The sequence below is a fragment of the Trichechus manatus genome, unplaced genomic scaffold (assembly GCF_000243295.1).
Source record: "Trichechus manatus latirostris isolate Lorelei unplaced genomic scaffold, TriManLat1.0 scaffold00151, whole genome shotgun sequence".
Classification (NCBI taxonomy): Eukaryota; Metazoa; Chordata; class Mammalia; order Sirenia; family Trichechidae; genus Trichechus; species Trichechus manatus.
Window position 1 is genome coordinate 1,452,068 of NW_004444087.1, and position 13,136 is coordinate 1,465,203.

At 37.0% G+C, this 13,136-nt stretch overlaps 1 protein-coding gene across 1 annotated transcript in view; it reads right to left on the reverse strand.

Moving 5' to 3' along the window:
* The window catches only part of SDK1 (sidekick cell adhesion molecule 1), an 819,863-nt gene that overhangs the window by 781,469 nt on the left and 25,258 nt on the right, over positions 1 to 13,136 (reverse strand). Inside the window, exons 2-3 of the mRNA XM_004385956.1 lie at positions 8,598 to 8,704; positions 5,853 to 6,000 (exon numbers count right to left, since the gene is read on the reverse strand). Of these exons, the coding sequence (XP_004386013.1) occupies positions 5,853 to 6,000; positions 8,598 to 8,704 (255 nt within the window). The remainder of the gene's footprint in view (positions 1 to 5,852; positions 6,001 to 8,597; positions 8,705 to 13,136) is intronic.

Sequence of the window (13,136 nt, forward strand, 5' to 3'; positions counted from 1 at the left end):
AATTCTAGTAAGAAGACCAGGCTTAATGGTCTGACTGAGACTGGAGGAACCCTGGAAAGCATGGCCCCTTGATTCTCTATCAGCCCAGAAATAAAACAATTTCGGAGGCCAACTCTTCAGACAGGGATTGGACTGGACTGTGGAACATAATGTGATACTCATGAGGAGTGTGCCTCTTAGCTCAAGTAGATACAAGAGACCAAACGGGCAGCTTCTGTCTGTAGGTTAGATAGGAAGGCAGAGAGAGTTACGAGCTGGTTGAATGGACATGGGCAATCAGGGGTGGAAAGAAGGAGTATGCTGTCGTAGTATGGGGTGAGCAATTAGGGTCACATAACAATGTATGTATAAATTTTTGTATGGGAGACTAACTTGAAATGTAAACATTTAAACTACAACAATAAAAAATAAATAAATAAATAAAAATAAAAACAGGGATCCAGAGATGTCAATTTGTAATCAACGACAACTTCAAAATAAAAAGGGGGAATAAATATTGTAGACATAGAACTTCCATATGGAGAAGAATTCATAGCAATATCAAGAAATAACACTATTTTAAACTTAGGAAGATAAAGGTAAGCGTCTGGCTAACCACAAGGAAAGTTAATAAACTTACCAAAATAAAAATGAAGAAAACCATAAAGACTGAGTAAATATAAAATCAACAACAATGAAGGGGAATGAAAAGAAAACACATAAACAGAAAGAACTTGGCACTGAAAATTAAGCAGAACTTAGAAAATGGCAATATCACAACAAAAAGCATAACAAAATGACAATAGTAAGTTCATACCTATCGATAACCATACTGAATATAAATGGTTTAAATGCACCAGTCAAGAGACAGAGAGTAGTAGAATGGATAAAAAATAAAACACAACCCATCAATATGTTGCCCACAAGAGACAAACTTTAGGCACAAAGACTTAACTAGGTTAAAAATCAAAAGGTGGGAAAAATATATCATGCAAACAATTACCAAAAAAGAGCAGGAGTGGCAATATTATTCTCTGATAAAATAGACTTTAAATCAAAATCCATGGTAAGAGACAAGGAGGGGCATCACGTAATGATTAAAGGGACAATACTCCAGGAAGACATAGCCATAATAAATATCTACGCATCCAATGACAGAGCTACAAAATACATAAAACAAACTCTAACAGCATTGAAAAGAGAAAGTGACAGTTCCACAATAATAGCAGGAGACTTTAACACACTACTTTGGTTGAAGGACAAGCACAAATAGAAATTAAACAAAAATACAGAAGATCTAAATAACACAATCAACCAACTTGACCTCATAGATATATACAGAGTATTCCACCCAACAGCAGCACAGTGTATTTTCTTCTCCAACTTACATGGATCATTCTCCAGAACAGACCATATTTTAGGCAACAAAGCAAGCCTCAATAAATTCAAACATCAAAATAATAAAAATTCTCTGACCACAATGCTATAAAACTAGAAATCAATAACAGGGGGGAAAAAAATCAAATACATGGCAACTGAATAATACCTTGCTGAAAAACCACTGGGTGATAGAAGAAATTAAAAATGAAATTAAAAAATTGCTACAATCAAAAACAAAAACACAACATATCAAAACCTGTGGGATGCAGCAAAAGCAGTGATCAGAGGAGAATTCACAGCAATAAATGTACACATCAAAAAAGAAGAAAAGGCCAAAATCAATACCTTAACCCTACAACTAGAAAAAAGAGCAGCAAAAGAAGCCCACAGTAACCAGGAAAAGGAAATAACAAAGACTAGAGCAGGGAAATAAATGAAATACAAAACAGAAAAACAATAGGAAAAATCAACAAGACTAGAAGTGGGTTCTCTGAGAGGATCAATAAAATAGATCACTGGCCAAATCAACAAAGAAAAAGAGTGAAAAGACGCAAGTACAAAATAACAAATGAGATGGGCAACATTACAATGGAACCAACTGATATAAAAAGGATTATAACAGAATACTATGAAACACTGTACTCCAACAAATTTGAAAACCTAGAAGAAATGGACAAATTTCTAGAAACACACTACCTCCCTAAACTAACACAAACTGAAGTAGAAAATTTAAACAGACTCCTAACAAAAGAAGAAATTGATTTAAAAAAAAAAAAACAAAAAACTCCCAACAAAACAAAGCTCCGGCCCAGACAGCTTCACAGAGAATTCTACCAAACATTCAGAGAAGAGTTGATGCCAATTCTACTTAAACTATTCTAAAACACAGAAAAGGAATAAATACTCCCAGATTCCTTCTATGAGGCCAGTATAATCCTGTTACCAAAGCCAGGCAAAGATACCACTAAAAAGGAAAATTACAGACCAATATCACTCGTGAATATACATGCAAAAATTCTCAACAAAATCTGAGCCAGCAGAATTCAACAGCATATCAAAAAAATAATACATCATGAACAACTGGGATTCATACCAGGTCTGCAAGGATGGTTTAACATTAGAAAATCAATCAGTGTAATTCACCACATAAATAAAACAAAGGAAAAGAATCACATGATCCTTTCAATTGATGCAGAAAAGGCAATTTGATAAAGTCCAACACCCATTCTTAATAAAAACTCTCAGCAAAATAGGAATAGAAGAGAAAGTCCTAAACATAATTAAGGGCATATATACAAAACCAACAGTTAACATTATTCTCAATGGAGAGAGACTGAAAGTATTCCCTTTGAGAATGGGAACAAGACAAGGGTACCCATTATCATCACTTTTATTCAATATTGTACTGGAAGTCCTAGCTAGAGCCATAAGGCAAGAAAGGGAAACTGTTAAGGAAGAAGCAAAACTATCCCTATTTGCATATGACATGATCCTATACATAGAAAATCCCAGAGACTCTACAAGAAAGCTACTGGAACTATTAGAAGGATTTAGCAAAGTGGTAGGGTGCAAGATTAATATACAAAAATCAGTTGGATTCCTCTACACTAACCAAGAGAACTCTGACAAGGAAATCAGGAAAACAATACCATTTACAATGGCCCCCTAAAATAAAATACTTCGGAATAAATCTAAGTAGGGACATAAAAGACTTATACAAAGAAAACTACAAAACACTACTGCAAGAATCCCAAAGAGACCTGCATACATGAAAAAAGATACCATGTTCATGGATAGGAAGACTTAACATTGTGAAAATGACACTACTACCCTAAGCAATCTATAGATATAATGAAATCCCAATCCAAATTCCAACAACATTCTTTAACAAGATGGAAAAACTAATCACCCTTTATCTGGAAAGAGGCCCCTGATAAGTAAAGCATTGCTGAAGAAGAACAAAGTAGGAGGCGTCATACTCTCTGATCTCAGAACCTACTATGTAGCCACAGTAGTCAAAACAGCCTGGTACTAGTACAACAATAGATACATAGACCAATGGAACAGAATTGAGAGCCCAGAAATAAATCCATCCACCTATGGACAGTAAATCTTCGACAAAGGGTCGAAACCCATTAAATGGGGAAGAGATAGTCGCTTTAACAAACGGTGCTGGCAAAACCTGATCTCATTTTGCAGAAGACTGAAACAGGATCCATACCTCACACTATACACAAAAATGCAACATGAACCAAAGATCTAAATGTAAAACACAAAAACATAGAAGAAAAAATATGGGCAAATTTAGGATTGCTAATTTGTAGCATAAACAGACCATCGAACGACAAAACAAGCACAAACATCAGAAAATAAACTAGATGATTAGGACCTCCTGAAAATCAAATACTTTCATTTATCAAAAGACTTTTCCAAAAGACTAAAAAGAGAACCCACAGATTGGGAAAAAAATTTTGGGTACGATATATCTGACAAACGTCTAATCTCTAAAAATTTATAGAAAACACCAACAACTCAACATCAAAAAGACAAAGAACACAATTAAAAAATGGGCAAAGGACATGAACAGACACGTCACCGAAGAAGCCATCTCGGCAGTCAACAAATAAATACATGAAGAGATGCATGAGATCATCAGCCATTAGAGAGATGCAAATCTACAACGAGATACCATCTCCAGTGGTAATAACAGCACTGATCAAAAAACAGAAAACAACTAATGCTGGAGAGGCTGTGGGGAGATTAGAACTCTCATACATTGCTAGTGGGAATGTAAAGTGGTACGATCACTACAGAAAACGATATGGCTCTTCCTCAAAAAGCTAGTAATAGAAATACCATATGATCCAGTAATCCCACTACTACGTATGTATCCTAGAGAAATAATAGCCATGTCACGAACAGACATATGCACACTCGTGTTCACTGCAGCATTATTTACAATAGCAAAAAGATGGAAACAGCCTAAGTGCCCATCAACAGATGAATGGATAAACAAACTGTGGTACACACACACAATGTAATACTACACAATGTTAAAGAATAACGAATCTGTGAAACATCTCACAACACTGATGAACCTGGAGGACATTATGCTGAATGAAATAACTCTATCACAAAAGGATAAATATTGTATGAGACCCCTATTATAAAAAGTCAAGAAAAGGTTCTCACACAGACAGAAACATTCTTTGATGGTTACCAGGTATGGAGGGTGGGGACGGAAAATCACTAACTAGATAGCAGACACCTACTAACTTTGGCGAAGGGAGAGAGAGATAATACACTATACAGGGGAAGTCAGCACAACATAATCAAAGTGAAAGAAGACACTGAAAGGTACACAATAGTAAAAGGCAACAAAGGTAAATACTAATACATATATAATCCTGCAACAATAGTAATAACTGACAATAATGCATGAGTGGATACGTAAGTAGATATATAAGTTGAACAGGGGTAGGGGGTGTATGGAAGTGCACCCACATACATATATATGTGTACATGCTGCAAATATACCCATGTATGCAACAGTGTGCAGAGGGGACACAGTTATGAAACTTAGCCATGACCACACACTTCCCAGGACTGAAATACGGGACTTGAAGGATAGGGACCATAGTCTCGGGGGACATCTAGGTAAACTGGTATACCGTAATTCATATAGACACTCATATTGATTGCAGCATCCTACCTTGGTGAGTAGCAACTGGGGTCTTACAAGATTGTGAGCGGCCACCTAAGATACAACAATTGGTCTCTGATTGTCCAGAACAAAGAAAAGTGAAGAAAACCAAAGACTCAAGAAAACTATTAGTCCAAAGGACTAACAGAGTACATGAACCACAGCCTCCATTAGCCTGAGACCAGAAGAAACAGACAGTCCCTGGCTACCACTACCGACCACTTTGACCACAACCACAATGACAGAGTAGGAGAGAATGTAGAACAAAATTCACACTTATAAATAAGACCAGGCTTACTGGTTTGATAGAGGCTGGTGGGACCTCCAAAACTATGGCCCTTAGACACCCTTCAAACTTGGAACTGAAATCACTCCCAGAGATCATATTATAGCCATACAATAGACCAGTCTATAAAATGAACAATACCACCAGTGTGGAATGTACACTTCATAACAATCAACTATACAAGACCTAAAGGACACCATTTGCCCAAAAGCAAAGCTCAGAAGGACGGTAGAAGCAGGAAAGCTGGGCGAATGGACTGGGGAACCCAGGGAGCAAGGGCACAGAGTGCTGACACATTCAGATGTTTGCAACCAATGTCATGAAACAAACTGTGTATAAATTGTTCAGTGGGAAACTAATTTGCTCTGTAAACTTTCACCGAAACAACAATAAAATGTTAAAAAAAAAAAAAAAGAAAAAAGCCTAATTGATACACTTCATATGTAAACAGTGTCAGTAGGGTAATTAGTTGTATTTTCAACTTTAAATTCTGGAGCAACTTACATTCTGTTGCTTGGAATAATCTTGTGCCCTTCTCGAAACCAAGTCACTTGGGGTCTGGGGCAGCTGGTGATGTGGAGCAAGTTTAGAACTGCTGCGTGCCCTTGAGAAACCATTTTCCTCTGGTCTGTATCCATGAAATTCCCCATATCTGCAGAGAAAAATTAGACCTTTTAAAGTTTTAGAAAAATCTTTCTGGAGGGGGTCCAAGATGGAAACACCTATATTTTACAGCAAAGTCACTGATGGTGCTGTAATGAAGCAATAAGACGAGACAGGATGAGCAGCAGTGCTGATTAGTGCAGATCCGGGTGGGAAGTGAAGCATGAGGCAGAGCCTACACCTCCAGAGTACCCCAGACATGCATTAATCAGAAGAACCACATGGTCTTTGTCCTGCTGCAACGATACAATGAAATGTTTGAAGCTGATTTTAATATCAAAATAAATTGTTGAAAAGCGTTCTAGTGCCATATGAGAGGCAGTGTTCACAGAAACTGATAAAATGCTTTGAGATACAGCCCAGCTCCCAAATCTTTTAAGCTAGTCTTGCTGCCCTGTAGCCACCCTTGTTCGCTCACTTCCTCCTTCCCTTTTTTTTTTTTTTTTTGGAGGTGACTGTCTGCTTAACAGATCCTTTGAGAGCAGTATTTTCTAACCACTGACTCGTTTTTAGCGGGGTCTCCTACCTCCCTACTACTGACTTAATTTGAGACAGCTAGGTTTTGTTCCAGTCTTTGTTCTACTGGTTAGCAACATTTTTATAAAATGGGGTCAAAGGGCGGGGGGGAGGGGGGAAGGCACCAATTAGAATGTGGGCATAAGTAGCTAATTTATAAATTAGTAACATTTGAAATTTTTGAGAAAATTTCACATTATAATCAGGCACAGACAGATGTGCATACACATATTTATTGTTGCTGTTGATTCTGACTCACAGTGACCCACTGTGACAAAGTAGAAATGCCCCATAGGGTTTCCTAGACAGTAATCTTTATGGGAGCAGATTGCCAGGTCTTTTCTCCCGCAGAGCCACTGGTGGGTTTGAACAACCGATCTTTTTGTTAAGCAGTCAAGTGCTTAACAGATGCATCACCAGGGCCCCTTGCATACCCATAGATATAGCATAAAATACTGTCTAAATTATATAAACTTGGAATATTACACAGAAGAGCTCTATTATCAATAGATTTTTAATTAAAATGAAATTATTTTCTATGTGACAAGGAGTGTTTAATATTTGAGAAGAAAGATGAAACTAATGAAACAAATTAGAAAAACATCTGTGGTTATTTTAAAGTAAAGTGAAATTTATTATCAAAGGAAGGAGAAAAGGGAGATAACAGAAAATCTAAGAGCTAAAGAAGAGAAACGAGGATATAAATAATCAGGAAAAAGTCCAAAACAATTTTATAAACCAGAATTTAATATATTCTAATAAATTTCAAGCTGTTAACATATTCAAGTATGTTTTGGGTACTGATCTTCAGTTTTTGTTTGTTAATTATGTTTTCGATTATCCAGTTGACTAAAAGTTCTAAATTATTCCGCAGACAGATTTAGCTGAGTGACTTAACCAACACAATTCAGGAAAATTTAAAGCTTCCTAATGGTTTAAAAAAATCATTAAACATGTATAGCACCAGTACCTCACTCAGTCATTAGTAATTATTGTAGAATAGTAGAATAGCTAGAAATTATCTTATTTTATATAGGAACACAGAAAATGACAGGTTTTAACTGGCATCAAAATGACCAATGAGAAAATATTGCCATCCCTGAATGGCACAGCCCAACTTAGGAGCTCTGTAGAGTTCTCTAAAACCTATTATGACACACTAAAATATAATTTAAAATTTCATAATACTATTTTTTTCCTTACTTTTAAACGAAGAGGCATTTTGGTAGTAAATTCAAAATATAATAAAGCAGACAGACCATTTTAGTTAGGTGCTACCTTTCATAGGTTTTAGATTAGAAAAAGGGTTAAGTGCTTTCCATAAGCCAAGTACCCTCCTCTATTCCTCCTCAAGACTACCCATATTTTAATGCAAATAACACATACCTTATATTTTTTTTGCCAATCACACTATGCCAGAACTGGTTTACCTAATTTCACCATTTCCATGCATTATATGTGTGGGTGCGTTATTTACGTGGCAAGTTATTTGTGAAAAAATACGGTACAAGGGAATTCAAACTCCCTGAATTCTAATATCTGGTACAGTGACTTCCGTAAGTTTCATTTTCCAAAATGGACCTGCCTACTCAAGAATGAACTATAACATTACTACCATCTGGGGGATTTACTATCTGTTCACTTTTTGTTGTGCAGCTAAAGGATTTCTAAGCAAATCATTGTTGGAAAGAATGGATTATGAATTGATGAAATTTTATCTAAATGAGTTTTTTATTTTAAAAACATTTTTAATCTGAATGCAATAAAAGTGAAGAGCAGCTAACTGATTCATAAAACGCAGGGTGTCTTCTTCATCTTTTTTTTTTTTCATGTAGCACAGTGCTTTGGAGGACCCTTAATCTGCTGAATTAAAAAAAAGTGGCATTTGCCTCATTAGCCCTATCATGTAATCAGCCAAATTAGCTGTTTTTATTTAGCAATTATTCTGTTCCAAATAGAATCAAAGATAAAATCTCAACTTATTTACAACGGTTGGAAGTGATTTTCATCAGCTCCCCACAGACTCTTTCTGTTAAATAACATTTGGAAATCTGTTTAGTGTACACATACACGCGACTTGGACTTCTGATTTTCTTTGCAAGAGTGCTCCCATTCTGTTTCGCACCACACAGCGGTAAAACCCAGCATCGAGCCTCTGTAAAGATGGAATGATATACCTGCCAAATACAAAAAAGACCTGTTAGTGGTTACATACAGAGACCAGCACCGGCATCTCATCTAGTAGATGCTCAACAAATATTTCACTTTTGTAAGCTAATATCTACACCACTCATCCCTGGCCACGGAACCTACTACTGCTGCAATTTGTTTGTGGTATTATTTAATCAGTATCTGTCTTCCCTGCTAGACTGTAAATATTCCATTTAGGGTTTACATCTGCTTTATCCATCATTGTATCCTTGGTGCCTAGCACAGTACAGTGTATATCATAGATACCACTCACTCTTGGCTGAATGAATGAGAAATGTTAAATAATTCAAAGTCATTTTATTTAAGCTAGATCTTTCAATCAATATGATTTATAGCTCTATCTCTGTTAACCAGTTGGCCATTGATTTGACTCTGGCTCATGGTGACCCCTTATATATCAGAGTTGAATTGTGTTCCATAGGGCTTTCAATGCCTGGTTTTTGAGAAATAGATCACCAGGCCTTTCTTCCAAGGCACCTCTGGGTGGACTTGAACCTCCAACCTTTCAGTTAGCGGCCAAGAACATTAACCATTTGCACCATCCAGGGACTCCTCTATCTCTGTACAGCTTCAGAATTTCCAAAAATTATTTCTAGAACTGGCAACAAAGTCTAAATATGACACATCAATTCACTTTACATAAAAGTTCAAACAATACTTTAAGGATGAGATTTAGATGTCACTAAGGCAAAGAAAGCAATGACATCATGACCCAACTCTGCTCACTGGTGTAGACCTCTCCCAATATAATTTACACATTTCCTTTTTTACTTCTTCACATACATCCTTACATAAATTTCTAAAATTATTTTGGATGACTGAAAAGTCATTCATTTGTATTTTCCACTCCTTTGCTTACAAAGGAGCCTTGGTGGTACAGTGGTTAAGTGCTTATCTGCTAACCAAAAGGTCAGTGGTTTAAACCCACTAGCCGCTTCTCGGGGGAAAAAGACCTGGCAGTCTGCTCCTGTAAAGGTTACAGCCTTGGAACTCTCTGGGGTAGTTCTACTCTGTCCTACAGAATTGCTATGAGTTGGAATCAACTCAAAGGGAATGGGTTTAGTTTTAGGCTTTTTTATGCCTACAAATAGTCATCCTGCAAATCAATACCTGTCTGAAAACTCTAGTCAGCTTTCATAGAAAAAAAGGAGTTAGAAGACAGTTTGCCTAAAAGCCCTGTTTTTAGTTTTTAGTTTACTAACCGTTTCATAAAATGAGATTTTTTTAAAAATCCAGAAACAAGTAATCGGATATGACCAATGATTACTTGAAATATTACTGTTCCTGAGCCCACAACTCTAAGCCACATTCACAAACAAATCAAGAGCAAACGTGGGAAAGTGTAAGGCTTGGATTCTGCTTACTCGTGGGAATGTGTCCGTCATAAGAAAGAATGACAGAGAGCTCAAACTCACTCAAACGGTAGCCTATTTTCCAAAAAAGCAAAACGTGGTGATGCTACCCCTTACTAGAAAGATATTCTGGCAAAAGTATCTACAATTTAAAAATGCTTCCTCTTACAAAGTAAAATCAGAGAAACTTTAAAAATGAAAAATGTCAGGTAGAAGGCAAAGTATCTAGTAGGCTTTATTTGCTTATTTCCTGAGCACACCTTGAAATCACTTAAGTCCAACTAATTGCTCATCTTTTTATTCAAGTATGTCTAATTAGTCAACCTGGAAAAAGAACAGAGCAGCATAATTTTTAAGGGAGTAAAACATTTGGACAATACCGGTAATTCTACATTAAGCAAATATTAATCAAAGTCTGTTTTCCCTCTGGTAACCTTCTTGAGATCCTATAGCAGAATTAATAAAATCTTTTAAGAAAAGAAAAAAAATATTGCTGAGTTTTAATCTTCAAGATTTTATTCTAGTATGAGAAATGGTTGGTCTCAAACAAAAAAATTAATTAGTGGAGATAATCAGAATAATATCAAACTGAACACAAAGAGTCAATGCGATTTGTTCAAATTACAAATCAAGACTAGAAGATCAGCAGCCTTGATTATTATATACTATAATTATAATAAAGACAAGTTTTCAAATTAGGTTAAAACAAAGTCAGCAAAAGTTCTTAGAAAAGAAATATCACCAGTCATTGGAGTACATGCTTGATAAACTCCAAGGACGGTTATGTCATTGCAAAATAGCCGTATTTATCAATTGTTATTTATTCTATTTTTTCCTTTTTGGCATTATCCTAAATAGATTTTAAATTCTTATGAATTTCTATCATAATCCTAAGTATTAATCCACAAAAATAGCACTGCTTTCAAACAACAGGCAGAAGCAGATACAAAATTGAATATTAGGCACATGCTGTTTTCTGCCATCTCTCAGTCTAATGTCTCACCAGGGAAAAAATACACAAAAAGGTTGCAAAGTCTCACCTACTATGGGAGTTTCTACACAAATTATGTTCACCTTACAGATGGGAATATTCGTTGTAAGCCTATTGTTTATAAACACACATTTTTAAGCAGAGGAAGTTTCCTGGCACTTTATAAGAAAGTATGATAAAATCTTAGCACCATATGCCACTAAAATATAGAGAAAGGCTGCTCCTATTTCAAATAAACACAGCAGGAAATGTTTGTATTCACTGTGTCAAGGCAAAATTCTACTAGACTAACAACATTTTCCAGGGGTAGTTCATTATCAGAAACAGCAAATTAGAGAAAATCAAACACAAAACTCCAACCAAATCAAAGGCACAAATGTCCATTTCTTCTGAGGAGGAGAAAACGTCAGTTCTGAACTGCCACTCTGAATGGAAGGAGCCCAGAATTCTCTAAAAAGCAGGTCTGGGTGCATTTCAGCAAAGGAAAAATTACTTGACTAGCCCCCGGAGTGGGCAATGGCATTTTTATCAGCCTGGGAACTGAACTACTCTCTTATACTGGGGAATTCTCTACTCTGTGGGTCTTGGAGCTTATGTCAAATTAAAGGATGAAAAGGCCACTTGCAGGTATTCCCAGACCTTTGCCACCACGGATGCAAGTATATGACACAGCATGGCCAACTGGACTTAGGTGCTCTGAGTATCTAAATCTGCAGCTGGGAATGAGCGCTAGCGGAGACCTCATTCAGGCAGTGGTGGTAGGGACAGCGATGATGGGGACACAGTGGACAGGGTACAGTGGAGCATGGGACAGCAGGGTCGTGTGAGTCCAGGGCCAGCTGTGGCAGTGGTTCAAGGAGGGACGTTCAGTGCTCCACGGTGTCAGCAGCAGGACCCGCACGGACTGACTCTGCAAGGGGATGTTGGTTTAGTGGAAGAGCTTTATCTTGTTCCTGCCCAATCTCCAGTGTGCCTAGTGCTTCTGAGAGAAACCCAATATCCATTTAACAACATCCTTTTTTGTTTAACAAAGAGAGAGATTGTTTCTGTGGCTTGTAACAAAGAACTCTAACTGATGCCAAAAAAGAAAGAAAAAAACTCACTGCCATCGAGTCAATTCCTACTCATAGCAACCCTATAGGACACAGTAGAACTGCCCCATAGGGTTCCCAAGGAGTGGCTGGTGGATTCAAACTGTCGACCTTTTGGTTAGCAGACGTAGCTCTTAACTACTACGCCACTAGGGCTCCCTGACTGATACAGTACTCCAAAATTCTACACTATCGAACATAGCCAATATAACATTGACTGAAAAAATAATTTTTTTTTAGTTACTAGGTACTCACCATGGTCACTAAAATCCCTAAATAATACCTGGTTGAATCATCTCGTTTTTAAGAAACATGGCTTGCTGGTAAACCACTAAGAATCAACAGTTGATAAACAAGTCCAAAAAATTTTGGACAAATTAAAGAGCTATGAGGAATTTTTCTGAACATGAACCACAAAAATTTTAGAAAATGACAAAGTACAATTTAGTTTTAGAATAGCTACTGAAAAGTACTTCTTTCTAACAACAGTTAGGTACAATGGCTAAGTCTGCAGGTCTACAGAGACTGATCGTGGTTCAGAAAAAGGAAACCACATCTTCAGTACAGAGGAGAAATTCTATACCTCTCTTTCTGTGGTCAAGGAACACAGTTCAATTCATAAGAAAGTATTTTCATGTCCCTTAAAACTAGATATAAGCTGTTTTTTAAATGTGAGATCTGTTAGATTTACTGGCCTAAAGGAGACTGGAGAAACTCCGAGAGTATGGCCCCCAGACACCCTTTTAGCTCAGTGGTGAAATGATCTCCGAGGTTCACCGTTTAGCCGGGAAGTGGACAGCCCCATAAAACCAAATGGGACTAATGAGGTACAGCAGTCCAGGGACAAGGGCCAGAGGGCAGAAGGAGACAAGGAAGCTGGTGATAGGGAACCCAAGGTTGAGTAAGGATATTGTTGATGTGTTCTGAGGTTGTTAACCATTGTCATAGGGCAACATGTGTACTA